This window comes from Ursus arctos, unplaced genomic scaffold, assembly GCF_023065955.2.
Source record: "Ursus arctos isolate Adak ecotype North America unplaced genomic scaffold, UrsArc2.0 scaffold_19, whole genome shotgun sequence".
NCBI classification, from domain to species: domain Eukaryota; kingdom Metazoa; phylum Chordata; class Mammalia; order Carnivora; family Ursidae; genus Ursus; species Ursus arctos.
In genome coordinates this window covers 24,223,378-24,247,238 of record NW_026622863.1, presented here as the reverse complement: position 1 = coordinate 24,247,238, position 23,861 = coordinate 24,223,378, and the positions used below count along the sequence as shown (strand labels likewise).

Genomic DNA, 23,861 nt, shown 5'->3' with positions numbered 1-23,861 from the left:
TGATTATAGCCATTGTAGTGGATATGAAGTAGTATTTCACTGTGGTTTAAATTTGCACTTCCCTAATGACTAATGATGCTGAAAATCTTTTCATGTATTTATTGGTATAGTATATCATTTCATTGTATCAGTACTTTCATATTAAAACATTTATATGTATAGCAATATTTATGGAAAAGATATTGAAGTCAGTATGTTCTTAAGTATAACTTAAACAAGTATGTTCAATAGCACAAACAGTATTCTATTAAAGTAAATATAGAGGAATAGTTGTTCCAATCAATAAAATGGGAGTAGACTCTCTTCATATTGTGTTTGTTTATAGTTAATCACCTAAGTGTTTCTCTCATTTAAAGAACACATTTTTATTTAGATAGAAATTCCTGTGCTCAAAAATGTCAATCAAGTGCAGCCATTATGGAAAACAGTATGATGGTTACTCAAAAAATTAAAACAAATACCATGTGATCCAGCAATTTCATTTCTGGGTATTTATTCAAAGAAAATGAAATCAATACACTCCAAAAGATACCTACACCCCCACGTTCACTGAAATAATACAATAGTCAAGACTGGAAACAACTTAAGCGTCCATCTATGGATCAGTGGATAAAGAAAACGTGAGAGTCACACGCAAATGCAAACAGGAATATTATTCAGCCATAAAAAGAAGGAGATCCTGCCATATGTGACAACATGAATGGAACTTGAGAACATTACACTAAGTGAAATAAGACCAGAAAAAGACAAATACTACATGATCTCACTGATACGTGTTATCTAAAACAAAAGAAAATAATACAAAACAAAAACTCTGAACTCAGAGATAGAGAACCACAGAAAACAGACTGATGGTTGTTAGAAGTGGCAGGTCGTGGGTGGAATAGGTGAAGGTGGTCAATGGTACAAAATTCATTTATGAGATAAATAAGTCCTAGGGATATGAGGTACAGCACAGTGACTATAGTTACCAATACTACATTGTACATATGAAAGCTACTAAGAGATTAAGGTTAAAAGTTCTCATCATAAGAAAAAAAATTGTAACTATGTGTGGTGATGGATGTTAAATAAACTTATTGTCATGATCATTCACAATTTACACATATATCAAATCATTATGCTATACACCTAAAACTAATACAATGTTTTATGTCAATTATGTTTCAGTTAAGAAAAAGGAGTATCAGGAGCGCCTGGGTGGCTCAGTCGTTAAGCGTCTGCCTTCGGCTCAGGGCGTGATCCCGGCATTCCGGGGTCAGGCCCCACATCGGGCTCCTAGGCTGGGAGCCTGCTTCTTCCTCTCCCACTCCCCCTGCTTGTGTTCCCTCTCTCACAGGGTATCTCTCTGCCAAATAAATAAATAAAATCTTTAAAAAAAAAAAAAAAAGAAAAAGGAGTATCATAGGAGTGGGAAGCCTGGGTGGCTCAGTCTTTAAGCGTCTGCCTTTGGCTCAGGGCGTGATCCCGGCGTTCTGGGATTGAGCCCCACATCGGGCTCCTCTGCTGGGAGCCTGCTTCTTCCTCTCCCACTCCCCCTGCTTGTGTTCCCTTTCTCACTGGCTGTCTGTCTGTCAAATAAATAAATAAAATCTTAAAAAAAAAAAAAAGAGTATCATAGGAGTGAAATGACCAAAAAACCCAAACAAACAAAAACAAGTCTTCTGGATTTAAGACTCTCATAATGCAAAGATTAATACCTAGCAGAAAAAAAAAATGTTTAAAAAGTATCCTTAACTCTTAACACAATTATTCCAAAACTAGTGATATTATACCAATGAAATCAATAATACAATTGTGGTAGTCCCAAATCACTGTTTTAGATGCTCTATCACTCCTAGGACCCTGCAGAAATTGAAGGCTAAAAAATTCGAAAGCAGTGTTTCTGTACATGAAAGATACACACATAATATTTTTAAAAATCTGTCTATAAATAATATTGTTAAGTCTTACTTCTCATTCACTTATATTTAAAGTGAAGTTTGCTCCTAGACATGACAGTTAAAAATTACAAGATTAGTTTAATAGTTGCTGGGGACCAGGGTTTGACAGAAGTAATTTCACACATGCCCATATACATACCCCACTTCCCTCTACTAACTAAAATAAAACCCCAGGAAACCTGGGGCACCTGGGTGGCTTAGTCGGTTGAGTGTCCGACTCTTGGTTTCAGCTCAGGTCATGACCTCATGGTGGTGGGATGGAGCCCCACATCAGGCTCCATGCTCAGTGCAGTCTGCTTCAGATTCCTTCTCCCTCTCCCCACCCTTCTGCCCCTCCCCACTCACACTTTCTCTCTCTCTAAAATAAATTTAAAAAATGTTTTTTTAAAAATCCCAGGAAATCCATGCCAATATGAGTTTAGAAAGCTAGGTTATGTTAAGTAAAATGGTCTACTTCCAATTCTACCAAATCATCTCGCATTAACTGGTTATTCTGTTCTGTGGGGCACAGAATTTTAAAATAAAATAACCCTCCCAAACAGGGAAAAATTACATTTTTTTGATAAAGGCACCAGACATTCTCTATGCCAAAACCTAAGATCACAACTCTAGCTTTCTAAATTATCCATGATGGTCATCCTATTATCTAGCCATTCTAGATTCTGTTTTTTTCGGTTGTAACATGTAAAAGGTCCCCTAAGAAAACGTTTACTCACTATATATACTACATAGTCATACATTTTGCCCTAAACCTGTTCCATTCAAGCTTCAAGAGAACTTTCTTATTCGAGTATTCGAGGTTTAGAGAACAAATTTACCTCCATATGTTTCTTTATTATCTAAGTTTTTGTCTTTACAGATTAAATAGCTCCAATTCTATAAAGGCCTAGTTTTCCATCTGTTGTAATTTTAATGCAATTGTTATTCCAATTACATCTTTCTACATAGTTGTATATAACTAGAACACAATCCTCTCAGACTTCCAATATCATGCCTTCCTTCTTTTCTGGATATGGTACTCATTCATTCGATATTTATTAAGTACCTTTCAGATTATAAAGCACTTGTGTCAGATGCTATGAGAATTCCAGGTATAGTTGCTGCCCTTGAGAAAATTACCACCCAGTACAACTTTTTAAACAAAACTGGACTTTACTATATATGTTGTTTATGGTTTAATACAACTTTAATTCTATGGCTGACTAATATTTTACAGTCAATTATTTTATCATGGTTTGGGGTTCTTTTTCTTTTCTTTTCTTTTCTTTTTTTAAAGATTTTATTTATTTATTTGACAGAGAGACAGCCAGCGAGAGAGGGAACACAAGCAGGGGGAGTGGGAGAGGAAGAAGCAGGCTCCTAGCGGAGGAGCCTGATGTGGGGCTTGATCCCATAACGCCAGGATCACGCCCTGAGCCGAAGGCAGATGCTTAACCGCTGTGCCACCCAGGCGCCCCTGGGTTTCTTCTTCTGAATAGATATATAATCTAGTACTTCAATACTAAAGCTCTCCTAAGTTTTAAGAGACCATTCTTCAAATCATTTTCATAATTTTACTAACACTTAAAAAAATGATTAAAAAGAATACTTAAAAATAAATGTTTAAAAAATGTGTAAAACTCATACCCTGAAAACTACAAAACACTGTTGAAAGAAACTAAGTGAGATCTAAGTAAAAGGAAAGATATCCCATGTTCATAGACAGGTAGGTTTAACATTATTAAGATGGCAATACTCCACAAACAATACTCCTCAAAATAGATTGAATGCAACCCCTATCAAAATCACAGTTTACTTTTTCCAGAAGTTGAAAAGATAATCTTAAAATTCAAATGGAGGGGTGCCTGGGTGGCTCAGTCAGTTAAGTGTCCGCCTTCAGCTCAGGTTGTGATCTCGGGGTCCTGGGATCGAGCCCAGTGTCCAATTCCCTGCAAAGCAGGAAGTCTGCTTTTCCCTCTCCCTCTGCCCCTCCTCCCTGCTCCTGCTCTCTCTTTCAAATAAATAAATTTTTAAAAAATTAAAATTAAAATGGAAATTCAAGGGACTTTGAATGGCCAAAACAATCTTGCAAAAGAAGAACAAAATTGGAAGACTCACCCTTCTCAATTTCAAAATTTCAAAGTTACAGTAATCAAGACAGTATGGTACTAACATAAGGACAGACAAAAAGATGAATGGAAAAGAACTGAGACTCCAGAAATAAATTAACTCAAAATGGATCAAAGATCAAAATATAAGAACCAAAACTGTAACATTCTCAGAAGAAAATATCAGTGTAAATCTTTGTAACCATAAGCTAGGCAACAGTTTCTTAAATATGACACAAACCATGAGTAACAACCACAAAAAACAGATAAAGTAAACTTAAACAAAATTTAAAATGTTTGTGCATCAAAAGACACCATCAAGAAAGTGAAGGGACACCTGGGTGGCTGAGTCAATTAAACATCTGCCTTCTGCCGAAGTCCTGATCTCAGGGTCCTGGGATCAAGCCCTGTGCCAGGCTCCCTGCTCAGTGGGGAGTCTGCTTTTCTCTCTCTCCCTTTGCCCCTCTCCCACCCATGCTCACTCACTCTCTTTCTCTCAAATAAATAAAATCTTAAAAAGAAAAAAAAGTGAAAAGACAACCCACAGAATGGGAGAACATTTCTGTAAATCACCTTTCTGATAAGGGACTTGTATACAGAATATGTAAAGAACTTTTACAACTCAACAATAAGAAGACAAGTAATTCAATTTAAAAATGGGCAAAAGCCTTGAGTAGACATTTTTCCAAAGAAGACATACCAATGGCCAATAAACACATGAAAAGATGCTCAACAGTATTAGTCATTAGAGAAATATAAATCAAAACCACAAGAGACTTCATACCCACTAAGATACCTATACTCAAAAAGAGATAATAACAAGTGCTGACAAGGATATGGAGAAATCAGAACCCTCATACACTGCTGCTGAAAATATACAATGATGCAGCCACTGTGGGAAGCAGTTTGGCAATTCCTCAAAAAGTTAAAAATAGTGCTACTGTATGACCAGAAATTCCACTCTTGGGTATATACCCAAAAGAAAAAATACCTCCACACATAAAAACTTGTACACAAATGTTCATAGCACATTGTTCATAATAGCTAAAACAACCCAAATGTCCATGAACTAATGAATGGATGAAGAGTCAAAAATATTCTTCCATAAAAAGGAATGAATTACTGATACATGCTATAAAATGGATGAACTGTGAAAACATAATGCTAAGTGACACAAAGAAGTCACAAAAGCCCACAGATGATTTCTTTTACATGAAATGTCTAGAATAGACAAATCCAGAGACAAAAAGTAGATGAGGGCTGCCAGGCGCTGGATGGGGAGAACTGAGGAGTGACTGCTAAATGAATAAAGCATTTCTTTTGGGGGGAATGAAATGTTCCAGAATTATATACTGGTGCTAGTTGCACAACATTTTGAATGTACTAAAACCAAGAAATACACACTTTGTAATGGTTAAAATGACAAACTTAATGTTATATTAATTATCTCAATTAAAAAAAAAGATAATCAGGAGACAGGTCTTTAACAATTGCGCATATTTATTAAAGGATTTTAAAGCAAGCAGTATGATTAGATTTGTATTTTGGGAAGATAAATCCTGTACCACACTGTGCTATGAATGCCTAAACCTTAGTATATAAATTTAGCAACATCTGATTTGGCTTATGCTAATAAACTCCTGGTTCCTTGCTCCATTTTGGGTAAATACATTTGTCAAGTACTTTATTTCTAGATATGAATTTTTATTTTATTTGTTTATTTAACAAATACATAGAGCTTACTGTGTGCCAAATACTATTCCAAGTGCCTTAGAAATACTAATTCATCTAATCTTCATAAGAAATCTATGAGTCTATTATCCCTAGTTTATTGAAGAACTGAGTCACAGAAAGGTTAAGTAACTTGCCTAAAATCACACAGCTATTAAGTAATGTATGCTTTCGAAATTGGGTTTTTATTCACAAGCCTGATAAATATGTGGAACTCTGATTTTCTAATCATCAACTTAACCATTTTTTTTTTTAAGATTTTAGTTATTTGTCAGAGAGAGAGAGAGCACAAGCAGGGGGAGCAGCAGGCAGAGGGAGAAGCAGGCTCCCCACTGAGCAAGGAGCCCAATGCAGTACTAGATCCCTGGATGCTGGGATCATGACCTGAGCCAAAGGCAGACGATTAACCAACTAATCCACCCAGACATCCCTATGTTTACCATTTCTAATTCCCAAGAAAAGCACTTCTTCAAATTCAACTTCCAACTCTTCTGTTCATCTGCTCAATTAAGTATGCACTGAATTTTTTTCTGTGAAGAATTTTTAGTATTGATTCCATACATTTTTGAAAAACGCTTTCGAGAAAGTTATTTTTTAGTTTTTACTTACTATATTTTACATTATGAATGTGCCATTTGTGTTTACTGTAATAGAGCAGTAAGTTAGCCAACTACTGACATTCTGTTCTTCAACTACTTCCTTACCCCGTTTAAAAACAAAAAAGCAACAATGAGTTTATTAAAGGAATTAACGAGTCATTTTATCCAAAGCATCTGGTATTCAGGTAAAAATAAACTAAGAAAATGAAAGTTCTTAAAAAATAATTATAGGGGCATCTGGGTGGCTCTGTCAGTTGAGTGTCTGCCTTTCTCAGGTCATGATCCCGGGGTCCTGGGACTGAGCCCCTTATCGGGCTCCCTGCTCTGTGGTGAGCCTGCTTCTCCCTCTCTCTCTGCCCCTCCCCCTGCTCGTGCTTACGCTCTCTCAAATAAATAAAATCTTCAAAAATAATAGTAATTATAAAATTTAAGCTATATGTTTATATTTTCCATTCATTCACTCTACTTTAGCTTAATAGTCTAAAGAATATGGTTTAACAACAAAAATTTAAAAGGATATAGAAAAAGTCAGAGTTCACAATACAATTTTATAAAAATTGACTCAAGTAAAATTTTAATTTATAATTTCTAAAGTCCTTATAACTGCCTATTACCTAGGTGCTTGTAAACTGAATATTTAACTCGTGAACATAAACTTATTATTATTAATTCCACTTTAGAGTAATATTTTTTCAAGTAAAATCTTCATTTCAGACTGAAAACCCAACAAGCAAGTCACTAATTAAAAAGTGGAAAAAAGAGATAGTACAAAATCTTTAAGACTTCTAATTACAACTCTATTGTGAAGAATAGCTACTTGTTAGCTTAAACCTATGTTTGGACCCTTCATTGCTATTATACACTTTAAAACGCAAAGCATTTTAGTGACTTACCTGAAAGATTGTAATGAAAACTTTGATTCAAACAAATACTTGAAGTTGTGTAATCAGGCCCCCACCAACAAACATTTAATTGTTCCATTATGTTGCTAACAAAAGTATTTTAATGTCTAATTAGGGTCCAAACTAGCAGTATGGTATATAGTAAAAATGACTATTGGGCAAACTTGAATTTTATTCAGAATTAGTACTTACAGTAGAGTTAAGCACAAGATAGTACTCACTTTATATGTGACAGAAAGCTCATATTCTGTTTTGACCTTTACACTGAATCTACAGTACTACATACCCCCTACGTACTCTTCAACTATATAACCCTCTCAAGACCTAAACTACTTTACAAAGAAATAGACTTCGATTTGTAATTATCCAGTATAGTGGCAAACTATATGCTCTGATGTAAGGTGCACGAAAGTATTTTTTTTTAGCAAATAAAAATTAAAAGTCAACATATTAATTTCATTCTCTAATCTAGATTGAATCATGAAACCCTTTAAAAACAGTTATCATTGTTTATTCACATACAATCTCTTCTACTGAGCTATAAACTATATGTGGCCAGGATCCATGTGCAAATTCATTTTGAGTGAATGAATAAATATAAATATTATGACTAAGTAACCTATACTTGCACATAAACATGAAAAGTCATCTATACTTGGCTACATTATAGAATACAGGAATGTATAACAGAATTATAAATCTCAATATTTTTAGGTCCTTTAAAAAAATAGTTTTCCGTTTTAGACATTACTGTGGTTGAAAAAAAGTTAAAGATAAAAGAGTACATAAATCCATTTATATGAAATTCTAAAAAAGACAAAACTAATCTATTTTAAGGAAAAACAGATAAGTAGTTGCCCGAGGGGCTACAGTGGGCAGAACTGACTACAAAGAGCAAGAGGTAGCCCACGTAACAGGGTGACTGAAATGTTTTTTATCTTATCTATGGTGGTTACACAAACGTATACACTTGTTAAAAATTCACGGAGCAACCAAAATTGGTGAACCTCTGTACCTCTATATAAAGACTGTTTGTTATTAAAAAAGAAGGAGAAGGAGAAGAAGAAGAAGAAGAAGGGAAAGAGAGAAAGGATACAAGAAATAACCGCACGGTATAAAGTACCAAGAGAAAATGCAGATATGAGTAGAACAAGATTTTTTAAAAAAGGGACAGTGCAAAGAACCAAAGTCAATTAACAGGGCCCTACACAAAGCATGATTCCTCATACAGACACTTTACAGTTTGGTCCTCTAACATTGTGTCAGTTGTTCTTCCTCGTAACTCCTAGTTAAGCAAAACTGCTATCAACGTCAACTGAAGAAAAAGAATGCTTGCACGATTTTCTCCAGGGCCTCAAAACCAAATTAGAATTAAAATCCATATTTTCTAATGCCTAACACAGAATTTTCAGGAAGTGCATTAACAATGACCCACCATAGCAAGAATAGAACTAACTCCTGAAGCTCTATTAGTACTGTTCTTTCTGTCGCTCAGCTCCTTTCAAATTTAGTTAGGCTCTGAAACACATCAGCAGAAAAAGGGTGCAATGATTCCGTACTTCCATAAAACTAATGCCAAAGAAATCATGAGTCCCATGGCATCCTCCATTTCTCAAGTAACACTCCTTAAGTGATGGTCGGCTTACCCTTCCCCTACTTTTCACTTGTGAGTACCACCATCTGTCAAAACAGAGGTAGTTCAATCTTAAAGACACTCACCATAGTCAGGCAATGATTTGCTAATTTTGAGTGTTAAAATATTCCCCAAAAGGGGCATCATCATATTCTTTACTGATTTTTATGTGTGGCTTATAGAATTTCTCTTACTTTATGGAAGCTGTTTAACTGAAGAATTCTACACAAAGCACTCTTTTTACACCATCTAAATAGTGGTGTAATTTCAGTAGTGCCCAAAGTGTAAATACCAATTATCAAATGTTTTTACTAAAGAGAGTCAGGATAAGCTCAATACTCTGTGGTAAAATAGTGAAGTTTCAAATTCCAGCCTCCTCGATTAGCTATGTGACCTTGGGAAAATCAGTGGATCCCTCTGTACCTCAGTTTGCTCATTTATGAAATATGGATACTGACACTATCTCAGAGGATTTTTTTGAGGACTAAATGTGAAAAATATCTGTAAAATTCTGCCACACATAAATTGCTCAAAAAATGTTTTCAATTACTAGCACTGAATTTATTATTCTTCCTCTACCAACACTGTTTCTTTTATCATGTCCTACAAATGTTATTTTAAGTAGATGTCTTAAAACTAAAATTAAAGAAAAAAAAACCCCACTAAACTAAAACGAAATTTATAAAGACAAGAGTAATCAACAACTTAGGTCACTCTTAAAACTTTTCTGGGGCGCCTGGGTGGCACAGTGGGGTGCCTGGGTGGCACAGTGGTTAAGCGTCTGCCTTCGGCTCAGGGCGTGATCCCGGTGTTATGGGATCGAGCCCCACGTCAGGCTCCTCTGCTGGGAGCCTGCTTCTTCCTCTCCCACTCCCCCTGCTTGTGTTCCCTCTCTCGCTGGCTGTCTCTATCTCTGTCAAATAAATAAATAAAATCTTTTAAAAAAAAAAAAAACTTAAAAAAAAAAAACAAACTTTTCTGTTCTTGTCTCACCTTCAAAAAAAAGATACCACCCCCCCCAAAAAAAACAACCAATACCAATTTTACTAAAAGATTAATCATAACATTTCTGAATGGGAAAAAAATGAATAAACATTTATGGCTGGCCAGCAGTTAATTATCATCACCTATTTGTCAAGTAAATATTAAAAAGAAAAGAGAAAAAATTTTATTTTTCAATAGTTATTAAGTAACTGAAAATGTCCACGTAGCACATCTTTAGTTTCAAATCATCAAAAATATAGATCCTGGGGCGCCTGGGTGGCACAGCGGTTAAGCTTCTGCCTTCGGCTCAGGGCGTGATCCCGGCGTTATGGGATCGAGTCCCACATCAGGCTCCTCTGCTAGGAGCCTGCTTCTTCCTCTCCCACTCCCCCTGCTTGTGTTCCCTCTCTCGCTGGCTGTCTCTATCTCTGTCAAATAAATAAATAAATTCTTAAAAAATATATATATAGATCCTTTATCACAACACCAGATTTTAGTTATATTTGGAAGCTAAAATCATCTGTAGTTAATCCATAAAGAAAATTTCCACCTTTTCACTCAAGTACAGGTTTATAATTAGTGTACTATATACTTTGTTAGTTTTTTAACCTTGATTTTTGTTAAGACAACAGCAAATAAAGGACACATGGATCTCTTTTATGTAACTTGAAATAAAATCTTTGCAACAAGACAATAACATAAGTTAATAAGCAACAATTCTATTGAAGAATGTCTTACACCTTAGAGCTAACAGGACTCTCTTCTCTTGCTACACAATCAGGCCCAAATGATGTCTCAGATTAATTTGATCTTTTATTTTTTTCTAATTACCTATTGTTCTTTATGGACAATATAATCTTTTTTTTTTAAGATTTTATTTATTTGAGAGAGGGAGAGGGAGCATGAGCAGGGTGAGGGGCGGAGGGAGAAGCAGACTCCACGCTAAGCAGGGAGCCTACCTACAAGCTCCAGGCTCAATCCCAGGCCACTGGGATCATGACCTGAGCGGAAGGTAGATGCCTACCCGACTGAGCCACCCACCCAAATGAGCCATCCAGGAGCCCCAATGGACAATATAGTCTGAGTCAACTTTTTCTAATATAAAATGGCTATTTTTTGTATATAATATTAACCACAATAAGAAGTGTTTTTCTATACTGTCACTTTCAAGTTTTAGGGACCTCCTGGAATAATTACAGTAGAGCCAAGAGTGAGTTAAGAGCAAGCCAAGAACCATCTGATTAAATATGAATTTCTATCCTCTTACCGTAATAAGCAACAGAATTACAGTACTGAATGAAAATAACAAAAACAGAGTTTAGAATGAGACACAAAAACACAGTAGGACATCAGAGAGATGGATCCTAGAACCAAGAAGTGAGGATGAACTAGGTATGTATGATTTTTATAATGTTTGAACTTCATTTCCATAATTATTTCCATGACATTTTTAGTTTACTAGGTAAGGATCTATAGATATTAATAGATACTAAACAAGAAAAGAATCCAACAGATTATTTTTAATAATAAATATTTTCAAAAAGTCCTTTCCATTAAGATACTTCATACATTTCATCATTTAAAAGTTAATAGCTTAACCACCTTACTAACATCAGCTCTAGGAAGAGATATAAATCAGGCCTAATGGCAATTCAGAAATATTCCATAAAGTCAGTTAAACACTGTTACTATTTTTAGGATTTTCATTTCATGAACTATAAAGTATAATTATGCATAGTACCATATCAAATAGTTTGACAGCAATAAGAAAAAAAGTAGTTTACTGTCTCTAACTCATTTTTAACTCAAAATTATTTCGTATTTTCTTTAACAAATCTTCCAGTTTCAAATATTTAATGAATATTAAGACTATCTCACCTTGGCATTTAGCTCTTATTTAACCAGTTATTTAATTTAATCCATCATGTAATCTCTTAACTCCTGCTTTTAAAAACATTTAAAAATTTTAATCCACTGTTTTTATTACTCTATTTTTTCCAATTTGTTTGTTATTTTTTGTTTTATCTGATTTTCTACCATCTTATCTTACATCTCTATATTTCCAGAATGACCTCTTACTCGTATTCATTTACTTTTAGTTTAATTTTTATCTCCATTTTTTATATGGCAAATAATATATACCAAAATCAATATTTTTCAATACAGAAAGTGTAAGAAATGACAACTTTTTCTCTGTAGTTCAACTTTTTCTCTAGGCATTCCAAAGATTCCTGGTCTTCAAATTTGAGCACACTAACTATAAACCATTTTATTATTTTTTTCAATATATATAAACTATCTTCTTTAAAGAAGGCAGGGAAAATGCAAAAACAATCAAAAAGTAAAATCTTATAGTATGTACATTTGTACAGGACTTCTTCTATGCGAGTTATTTTTAATATAATTGCAACAGTACCTCTTTTATTTACTTATTTCATTAAGAGTTTCACATGTAATTTTGAAGTCATCAGAAACATTATTTTATGGCTATATATTATTGCATTAAATAACTAGACCCTTTTCCCATTATCAGGCAATCACCACATTAAATAAAAAGGTAATAGCAGAACTACATATGGTAAAAGATGTTAATTAGACTTATTGTGGTGGTCACTTCCCAATATATACAAATAATGAATCATTACATTGTGAAACTGAAATTAATGTAACGTTTTATGTCAACTATATCTCAATTAAAAAAAAACGAATTTCCTATTCTTTAAAAAAATATATATATAGTAGCAGGAAGGACAAGCATTGATATGTAGGATAAAAGCAAACTTAAATGAATGGTAAAGAGATTTTGAATCTATTTTTAAAGCTCAATAACACTCAACTGCAAGTTTTCCAACCTTGTTTTCCTAAAGAGAGAACTTAAATTTGGAAAAAATATGTTCTACAAAAAATTTAACAAATTATATATGACAGTAATTAAATTCCCCTCATTCTGGGGTAAGTTTACTATTAAATGGAAATCTAGACTACTGACAGAAAGTATGCATAGTACTAGAAAATAGTTCCTATTATATAACACAGGGAGTCAGTACAGTATAATAGTTAAGAGCACAGACTACAGTGAGACTACCTGTGTTGAAATCATGGCTACAACTTACCAGCTGTGTGACTCTGGGTAAGTTGCTGAACCTCCCCATGCCTTAGCACCCTCATCTGTAAAATGGGATAACAATAACCATCTCAAAGGGTCATTAAGAGAATTCAGCGAGTTCATATTTATAAAGTTCTTGGCACAAAGTAAATGCCATGTAAGTAGTGGTTGTTTAGAATTTTTAATTTAGCGAACATTTATTGAGCACTTACTATGTGCTAGGTTAAATGCTTTAGACATGAATCTGCCTCAAATAATGTTCACAGCAGCCCATGATGAAGATACTATGACTGTCCCCATTTAAAGATGAGAAAATTGAAGCACAAAAAGATTAAATGATTAACACAAGGTCAAGCACAAATGTTGAAACAAGGATTTGAACCCACGTCTGACGCATGACCTACAATTTTAACATAGATTACAAGGTACACTATACACTAGAAGCAGTAGCCTCCAGCTGTACTTTATCTTAAAAAGAGGGCAGGGAGAGAAGAGACTTCACTGAAATAAATCGGAATATGTTATTTCCTGGAATAAAGTAGGATATTTTAAAAATTAATAAAAAAGATCACTATAATACAAAAGTATGTACATATGAAATAACATGATGTCTGATATTTGTTTTAAAATAATACAGCTTGGGGGAAGGAAGAGGATAAAAGAAACAAGATCAGACATGCACTGATAATTGTTAAAAAACTTGGTGACAGGCAGTATAGGGGGACTCATTATTTCATTCTCTCTACTTTTGTAAGTTCTTTAAAATGTCGATAACAGAAGGTTAAAATAGAAGTAGGGTGCACAGATAAAGTACTTTCACTACACAAGCAAACAATTTTCTTATGATTCCCTGTATCAAAGACACAAAAAAATTTTACAATGTATATATAATCTATGAAAGGATGGTTTCGCTTCAAAAAATTGAGGATCTTCTCAACCAAAATAAAAATTTAATGAAAGTATTTAAGCATATACATGTAAATATACATATTAAATGGCTGCCTGCACTTCTATCAACTTGTTAAAAATATTTGCTGGAATAATTAACACTTTTTTTTTTCATATCCTTCTCCTGCCTGATAATCTCTATGATTATGATACTCTCTGGTCAGCTGCCCAGAAAATGGATGGGTTTGTACAGACAAATACGAATCTACAACATGGTCACAAATTGAACAATATGAATAAAAACCAGAAATCTGCTTCACTAAGGAACACTTATAAAATTTCTTGTCTCAAATTGTAGTTGATTTTTATACTAATGTATATGAATGGGCTTCTCATAACTATAATCAATAATTAAAAAACATTTTATATGCTCTAAATTATAGTTAAAACAAGTTAGCTGATACTAAAGAAAAAACACCAACACTATACTAGGCAGTTTCATACACATTACCTGTGTAAGAGATCATATACATTTGTATAGAAAAAATATTAAAATTTAGAGAGGTGAAATCACCTGCCCAAGGCCAGAGTTTAAAAGCAACTAAATTGGTATTCAAACTCAAGCTCAATTACAAAACCCACTCCTCCCCCCACTATATCAGACTACCATAGGGAGGCAAACATCTAAACTCAAATCAAACTTAAATATTTAGGGCCTTTTTTAAGTGGACCACAAAATGTTTAAGTTACTGGTTACATATATATTTTACAGCGGCAGCTTGGCTTTGGGTAAAGAACTCTAGCTAAAACACAAAAAGCATTATGTCCGCTATTGTGTAACTCTTTTCCCCCAAGTCTCTTCATTTCAGCCTCAGGTTACTCATCTCTATAATGGGGAAATTAATATCTTTGCTGTCCAACTGCAGGATTACAAAATTCAAAGAGGATATGTAAAACCACTTCAAAAACTGCAAAATACAGGGGCTCCTGGCTGGCTCAGTCAGAAAAGCATGCGACTCTTGATCTAAGGGGTGGTGAGTTTAAGACCCACACTAGGTGTAGCGATTACTAAAAAAATAAATAAACTTTTAAAAAAAATTATGTTAAAAACCCTATGAAACACAGTTTCTTTTTTGTCTTAAAATGCTAAAAACAACAAAGTGTTTCTTTTTTCAACATAAAGTTTTCTAAAGTAATTGTCAGCTATTTAAATTCTACATCTTCTATTAACATTTCCAGAACTTTCTCAAACTTTTTTTCCAAGAACAGTTCAATCATCGTCTGTCACTTGGCTTTCCTTATCCTTAAAAATAATCCAACAGTAATGATATCAATGCTTTTGTAATAAATAATTAACATGCTGTTTTGAAATGCCCAACATACAAAAGTTCTAAATTCTGAATTTTCAAATGAAATATGTGTTTGGTGTCACTCTTTTAGTTATATTCATGATCATAATGTTTGAGCCTTTTCATATTCAGTTTATTTATAAAAAGCTAGAATTAAGATCTGGAATTCCAAAGTAGAACACCCAACACATAATTTTTAGTGATTTTGTGGGGTTTTTTTCAAGGCTTCTCAAAGCAGATACAATAAGCTAACAAGCAAATCAAACACAGCAACAAAATCCACTGAAACATTCAGCTGCTCTAAAAGAAGGATCAGGCTCTTTAAGAGAAAACTACATTGTATGAGTTTGCAAAGTTTCACACTTTCTCATTTAAACTCCATTTCAGAGAAAGCCTTTGCATACTCACACAATATGCTTTAAAATGGCACTTTGCTGACCTTCCAATAGTCCAGCTCTATGAAAATTCTGTGATGGGTGTAACTTCAGAGAATCTGAAAAACACAAAAAGCATTAAGTACTTTTTATGCTGAATGACTTAAGAAAGAAAAAAAGGCAAGGGTGGCATACATCTCTTACATAACTGCCATGTATTTTTAAGAGCTAAAGCCCATATTTGTGAATATACTCTGCAAAAGAAGACTGAATTGCCTCTACATTGGTCTCTATGCTAAATTTCGATTTTCATAAAGCATCTGTTTCATGGAAAATTATCTGATGATTACTGCACAAATGGTGTTAATGTCTTGACTATTTTTAGCACCCAATCGTACCACATTAGCCCTCTTCTAAGAATCATCTCGATATCATCTTTTTCTTCTGATACTCAAAACTACAATATTTCCAAACTACTTCAGGTACGCTGTCCGAAAAACATCCTACAGGATGGTGACTGCCAACTAAAGTCATCAGAGCAACAGACAATGGCTACAGTTACTAAGTAGGACTCTGTGTACAAACCCAATCGTCAGTCTGTAAAGTCCAGTACCTTCCAGAGTAAACCATCTCACTCTGATTCGCTTAAACAATTTGAATTTATTAATGCGAAGCTTAAGCCCCCTTTCTGAAGGGGGTAGAATCAGCGGATGGATACATCACACCAAAACTGAAGAAACGCTAGATTTCTCAGTGAGGGTCACAACGGCACATAATTTTTTTTAATATGATGAAATGAATAGCTAACAACCCAGTTATGTCTTTTGCCCCTCCCAGGGGTTTAAAAAGTGGTGAAGAGTGTGGTGGGAGCCTTCTGATTTGATGCCCCTTGCACAGGGAACCTGTTCTAACACATTCTTGTGGAGCCCAGTATAGGAATTTAAACCCCGTAGAGATCAAGTCAAGTGTTAATATCGTAGATCCCGGGAATCCCCTTTAGGCCTTAGCCAAAAGAGTTTAAAAATGGGAATCTCTGTCCAGTGCCCCCTCCCTGCAACGAGCCCTTGAACGGCAACGAAAGAGAAAATTCTCAAAGGACAGCGTCAGCGCCTGAGCTGGTACCCCTGGGACAGGAAAGGAATAAAACTAATCCAGAGAGAACACCCCTATCTTTGTAAAAGAGAAGGAGATGTAAGTCATTAGAATGCCACAGAGGTGGAGAGAAAAACAGAAAATTCGGGCCCTTTCCAGCAATTAAGATGACGAGGAAAGGAAGAACGCCTGGTCGAGGGGGGCCGTCCCAACAAGGGGAGGGAGTGGACTAGGCCGAAGGGAGAGGGGGGTAGAACGACGGCGCACAAACAACCTGGAGGGGGAGAAAAATGGTGCCCCTGCACCCAGAACCGGCTCCAAGCCACGCCGCCCGTTTGGGGGCAACTTTGCTGGGGAGGATGGTCCTGGTAAGAGGGGCCGCGGCGCACCGATCGCAACGGCCCCAGCGCGGGGCCCACTCTGGAGCGGGGTGGGGGGGGGCGGAGATCCCTGAACTGGGAAGGCCGGGACCGGCCGCTCGAGGAGTGTGGCGGGGCCGGACACGCCGAGGGACTCTCAGAGCTACTGGTGCCGCAGAGACCCGGGGCCGACGGCAATTGGGCCCCGTGCGGCCGGCGGCTCCGCGGGGGAGGGGCCGCCACTCCTCCCCTGCCCCTTCCACCATCACTCGACCCCATCGGCCTCTCCCCACCACCCAAAACGGGCCGACCGGCCCAGGCTTGCTCCAACCCCCGACGGGGACCCCACCGGTTCCCCCGGGCCCGGCCTCCCCGCCCCCACACCCCAGCCCCCAGCCTGACTCACCTCGCGAGTAGAGGGACTTGGGCGATTCCAGGTCTAGGTCCGCGCTGAGCAATGAGATGAAGTCCGAGGGCATCGCAGCTCGACCCAGCCCGGCCCGAGGGCAGCGGGAGGGGGGGAGCGGCGGTGGCGGCGGCACCTCCTCTCCGGGACCGCGGGCACCGAACCGGGGGCGGCGAGGCGAGGGCGGCTGCTGCTGCCTCCTCCTCGAGGGCAGTGACTTCCACCGGGCCGAGGACCGAGGAAACGGCAGCGAGGCGGAGGGGAAACTCCACGGGGACTAATTCCCGGCGAGCCAGGAGGGGGGCTCAGGGCGGGGAAAGGGAGGGGGGAGAGCCAACGGGTCCGTTTCGAGCTTCTCCTCAGCGAAAACTGACGGTCGCCGCCACCGCCGCCGCCGCTGACAGGAATCTGAGCCCCGCCCCCCGCGGGGCACTGCGCAGGCGCGGAGGGGGGCATCCCAGAGCCTGGAAGAGCTAGGGCGGCCGCCGGAGGGCGGAGAGACGCGCCCAGGAACAGCATCAACAAGGGCTTCGCTTCCTGCCGCCGCGGCCGCGGCTGCTGTTTCCCAGCCGGGAAAGGGCCCCGCCAGCAGGGAGGGAGGCAGGGAGGTGTCCGCGCCTGGGGCCCCGGGGAGGGAAAAGGTATTTGCGCCGACCTGGTGGCGGCGAGCCCGAGACGGCGGGCCGAGCGCCGAGCTGAACTTAGGAGGAGACAGACCTGAGGAAGCCGAGGTGACTGCGGGACGAGGAGAAGGACCCCAGAGCTGGGTACGGCCGGCCTGAGCGGGCTGGCTTGGGGTCTCGCAGGGGAATGGAGTTTCGTCCCTTGGACAGCCACTGACCCTTTAGGGTTTTCATAGGAGTGTCTAGCTTGAGTTGGCCAATGGACTATCAAACCCGTTTCTTAATTAGGAAATGACAGACCATATCTAAAAACCCCGAGTTATTGGTTGTTTTTAATTAAAGTACCTTCTTCGTCCTTTGCCGTCCCCCTTTTTCGTCTCCCCTCCCCCATCCTTTAGAGGCTGAAAATTCGAAACAAAACAAAACATAAAAACAACTTTCTGTTTGTGCTGGGTGGCCGGGTTTATTCCGAGTACGAGATAAAAGACTATTTAAAAATTGGATCATATGAATCCACCTGGCCGTTCTAGAGGAAAAAGGAAAAAAAGCACAGATAAACACCACTCTTCCAAACCCCTTTTCATTTTTTACCTTTGGATTAGGCAAGGATGGAAGAAAAACACATTTAATTGAGTTTTTGCTATTCTGTTCATGGGGCCAAAAGTTTCCGTTGCAAAAACTGAAAATCCTCACCTACACCGCAGACTGTTTCCTGACTCTAATAGACTTCTGAGAAATTTTTAATCAAGTTATTAAAATATCAATTGGAGTGCAGGGTATGCATCTTGGGAAATAATTTTAATCTTGCGTGGAATACTGATGCCAGCGATCCCTGGGCAACGTTTTTAAGCTATTAGATTTGGTTTTGGTTTTGTTATTTTATCTGCAAAGATAGTTACAGATCATAAAAATTACTCAAGGGTGTGTGTGTGTGTGCATATACATCTCATATATATATATATATATATATATATATATATATACACACATATATGAGAGATATATATACATATGGGAGATATACATAATATATATACATACACACACACACACAGTTTACAGAGCCTTTTCCCCAGGAATTTGGACAATTCACCTGGACTTGGAGTCCTGGAGACGAGGAAGAAATTTTCAGCAAAGGAGGCCCCAGTGCCGGTGTCTCTGGGGTGGGGTTCTTTGCAAAGATTTACCTGCAGACCTAGAATTTAAACTTGTGTCATCAGAGTCTCCCTATCTTTCCATCTGAACATCTGATTCAGGTTGCCCAATTATCTTCACTGCATTCTGTGCAGTAATGAATCAACCCTGTGAACATTTTCTTCCTGTCAGAGGTAAGAAAGCTTTTCAGAGCCATCCCAAGATGGCAAAGCAGGGGCACCTGGGTGGCGCAGTCGTTAAGCGTCTGCCTTCGGCTCAGGGCGTGATCCTGGCGTTATGGGATCGAGCCCCACATCAGGCTCTTCTGCTATGAGCCTGCTTCTTCCTCTCCCACTCCCCCTGCTTGTGTTCCCTCTCTCGCTGGCTGTCTCTATCTCTGTCAAATAAATAAATAAAGTCTTTAAAAAAAAAAAAAAAAAAAAAAAAAAAGATGGCAAAGCAGAACAGGAAACTACTCTCAAATCTCCATTGCTACTGTATGCTGTTGCAACAAGTCCCAAGGGAAGTCCCTTCATAAGTGGTAAGAGCCCCACTCATTTGAGAGGAACATTCAAACTCAAATTGCCCAACAGGCCAAGGCCTTGCCCAAAGCTTTTGAATTGGAGCAAACACTTGTTGGAGACCCCCCACAACCCCCAACCATTAATTAATACAAAATGTGAGGAGAGGAAAGTGCAACTTACCAGGCAGAACCCCAATACTAAAAAGTTGGGTGTATCACTCCAAGCATATCCCTTTTCCCCAGACCTATGTAATCATTCAACAAACTTGGGGTATAGGAAATCCCCAGTACTGTTCTGACCCTAATCAAAAAGTCAAGAATTGGCAAGGCCTCTTCCTTCCCCTTTCCCTCAACACTTCTCTGCCCTTTTGTGCCTTTTCCCCCCAGTATGAGTGCTTTGCTGTTTATCAGATTTCCCCTGGCTTGGTAAAACCAAGTAAAGGGGGTGGGTGGTGGCAAGTGTGACTTAAACTAGACTGAATTCTCCTAGATGGATTCTTTAGGCTCAGGCCCCACCCCATCAGGCCTTGGATCAAGCAGTGATTATATCTCAATGGATATTTGAAAATTGAGTGTCCTTCTCATTTCCTTTTACAGAAATACCTTTTTTTTGAAAAACTGTTTAGATGGATTGTTTTCATGGCCATGCTTTGCAACAGCATAGAGACCTAGATTTCATGTTATCCTTAAAATTTCAGTGACTAAAAAAACACGAATTCATTAGTAAACATGTTTGCTCTGCTCTGATCACAAAATATGATATGACCCGCATGATATCCAGGGTTACCAAAAATAACCTTCTGATCCTTGTGTCTTTAGTAAATTACATGCTACCCCCAGTTCCAAGGATATTCCCTCTGTAATCATTAATGTCTCCTTGCTTCCCCTTTTATTCAGTCTTTAAAAGAATCGCGTGTTATATTTCAAAAACTACCCAGCACCCAAATATACACCTTCATAAGACTTTGTGCACAATAAAAAGTAAAGCTTTAAGCATGTAAAATTTGGAAATTTCCTCTCATTGAAAATTACAATAGGATTATGGAACAAAACATAAAGCACATTTAGTAGTTTGTAGAATTCCTTTATATTGCTTCCCAGTCATCATATCACATTCCCAAGTTACTTGATTAAAATTTCACAAGAACCCAGATTCAACTACAAGGTTGTATAGATTATGCAATAGAGTGGCAGTTTTTATATTGGTGGTGTGTTCTTTAACCCCTCCTGGACCTGTTTAGGCACTTAATGAATTGTGTTGCTGGATCTACTCTAAATGAAAGAGGTTCAAATATCAACCACTGAAAAGGTATTAAATAAACTCATACAGAACAGAGGAATGTGTTGTCACAAGATAATCTTTGTCATTGTAATACAATTAAGGCTGTTAAAATAATTTTGGTCACATGTATATTGTAAAGAACCTGCTAAACAAACACAAGATCTGAAAGGAAAATTTCCAGAGCAGTTCAAGTCATGGACAAAAAAGAGTTTAGACTGAAAATTATCTTTGCTCCACCTTGGGAGCACTCCTTAATAATAATGGAGAATTGATAGTGGTGGGAAATAGCAATGACTGCATTTGTGCTGAAATTGTAAACAAAGTCTTATCTGATTATGATTATGTGTCAATTTTCACCCTTAGAACATGTTCTAGCAAATATTTCTGAAGGTGAAATTAGTTTTGATAGTTTTGCCATTGGATTTAAAACAGTCTCACTCCTTACATCTTTCACTGCCTAAATTTGATAATCAGGCATCTAATTCACTTTGATGAAGTATTTCTGTACTTTATGACTGGGTCTGAGTCAGTGTTGTCATCTGAAATCTTACAGAGACCAGTTCAGAGTCTCTCAAGATCTAGAATAGTTGCAAGTCCCGAGATACAGAGCAATCAGCTTGAATTGGAAGAACTTGGTGAACAGTGGAGAAAGGCGATAAAGGCCAGAGTAACTCAAGGGGTGAATGGGTGGGGGGGGGGGGGGTTAATGGGAAAATAGAAACCCCTGAGCCCATTAAACCAAGAAAGGAAGGAGAATGTCTCTAGGTCATCCCAACAGTAGGCAAGTTGGACTTATATAAACTGCATTCAAGTCTTTATTCATACTGGCTTTGACACCACCATGTTTGCTAAGATGCTCTTTCCACATCTAATCATAACATGAATAGTCTAGCAGCTCCACCTCAGCTGTGATATTAGTTTGACCAAGAGTATGAATTAGAAATGGTTTTACAGGGCTAGCTGGGTGGCTCCGTTGGTTAAATGTCCAGTCTGACTCTTGGTTTTGGCTCAGGCTGTGATCTTGTGGTCATGGGATCGAGCCCTGGGTCAGCCTCCATTCTCAGCAACGAGTCCCTCTCCCTCTAACCCTTACCCTGTGCTCTCTAAAATAAATAAATAAATCTTTTTTTTAAACATAGTATTTCTTTATTTTAGAGAGAGAGAGAGAGAAAGATAATAAGAGAGAGCACCAGTGGGGAGGAGCAGGAGAAGCAGGCTCCCTGCTGAGTGGGGAACCCAATGTGGCATTAGATCATGACCTGAGCTGAAGGCAGACACTTAACTGACTGAGCCACCCAGGCGCCCCTAAATAAATCTTTTTTTTTTTTTTAATGGTTTTACAGTTTCCTATTACCCTCTCTCTTAATTCAGGGAGGTTGTTTGTTTTTAAGATTTTATTTGAGAAAGAGAACACACATGTGCACAAGTGGGGAGGAGCAGAGGGAAAGGGAGAAAGAACCCCAAGTAAACTCTGGGCTCAGCACAGAGCCCCAGTTGAGCCTTAATCTCACAACCCTGAGATCATGACCTGAGCTGAAATCAAGAGTCAGATGCCTAACTGCATGAGCCACCCAGGTGCTCCTTAATTCAGGGAGTTTTAACTTGAAGTCCATGGATTTGTTTCAAGGCATCTGTGATCTTAAACTTGTATACAAATTTTTGCAAGCTTGTATCTACATGCACTTTCCTCAAAAGGATGAAAGTCAGAGTGCAGGGGTGCCTGGGTGGCTCAGTCCATGGAGTATGGGGCTCTTTTTTTTTTTTTTTTTAAGATTGTATTTATTTATTTGAGAGAGAGAGAGAGATCAGGGGGAGGAGCAGAGAGCGGGAGGGACAAGCAGACTCCACGCTGAGCACAGATCCTGATGAGGTGCTCAATCTCACCACCCTGAAATCATGACCTGTGCTGAAATCAAGAGTCAGAGCTTAACTGACTGAGCCACCCAGGTGCCCCGCATGAGACTCTTGATGTTGGGGATGTGAGTTTGAGCCCCACATTGGGTGTAGAGATTACTAAAAAATAAAATCTTAAAAAATTATTTAAAACAACCACAAAGGATGAAAATCTTTAACTTTCATAAGATTTCTAAAAAACCCAAAACAAAATCCATAATCCAGAGAAGATGAAAAAGCATTCCTCTATATGAAGCGAATCCATTCTTCCCTCTTTCCACAAATGGGCTTTAGGAACTATGCCAGGTGCAGGAAATACAAAGATTTTACGAAGATGAATATAAGAAGTCAACTCTCAGCCTGATGTGGGAGATGACCTTTAAACAAACCCATGATGCATTGTGACAGGTGCTATGCTAGAGTTTTGTACGGGTACTAGAAATCAATTATCTTTTGCTTTCTTAGTAAGCTGATAGAGGGGAAGAGGAAGGGATGCCATCTAACACATATCACTTTCTTCTCCACCCACTACCCCCCACAGATGATTTCTCTTCACTCCAACCACAATTTCCTACAGTGGTTAAGAGAGGCTAGACAGTTGCAGGGCAAAGTCCTGACATACAAATATTTACATTGTGAAGCATCACAGCTATTATATGTTGATACAAATATTCCAAGAAATACCTGGGCTTCATTGGACTTTGTCAGTGGATTGTGAATGAATCACTGTGGATTGTGAAAAGAAACACTGTCTTTTTTCAGCTTTGCTGAGGATTATGGCTAAATACTTAGGTTAAGGATGCAATGATAAAATAGTTGAATTGGTCATCCACAACTAAGCCCTGAAGAGCTAAGTTGAAGTTACTGGATAAACTAGACTGACTTTAGAAATAACATATTTCACCTTAGAAGCATTTGTTTCAACTGAATAAGGAAACGGGGACTGCTCCAAA

The 23,861-nt window shown here is 38.0% G+C and overlaps 1 protein-coding gene across 2 annotated transcripts in view; it reads right to left on the bottom strand.

The window, feature by feature from the left end:
• NFAT5 (nuclear factor of activated T cells 5) overlaps positions 1-17,878 on the bottom strand; it is a 112,227-nt gene extending 94,349 nt beyond the window's left edge. The window contains exons 1-2 of one of the 2 annotated variants that reach the window (XM_026495118.4): positions 17,454-17,878; positions 15,662-15,715 (exon numbers count right to left, since the gene is read on the bottom strand). In XM_026495118.4, coding sequence (XP_026350903.2) covers positions 15,662-15,715; positions 17,454-17,526 — 127 coding nt within the window. In that variant the 5' untranslated portion in view covers positions 17,527-17,878. The remainder of the gene's footprint in view (positions 1-15,661; positions 15,716-17,453) is intronic. The other variant, XM_026495119.4, reaches the window with a different exon arrangement.
• Positions 17,879-23,861: the final 5,983 nt, after the last annotated feature.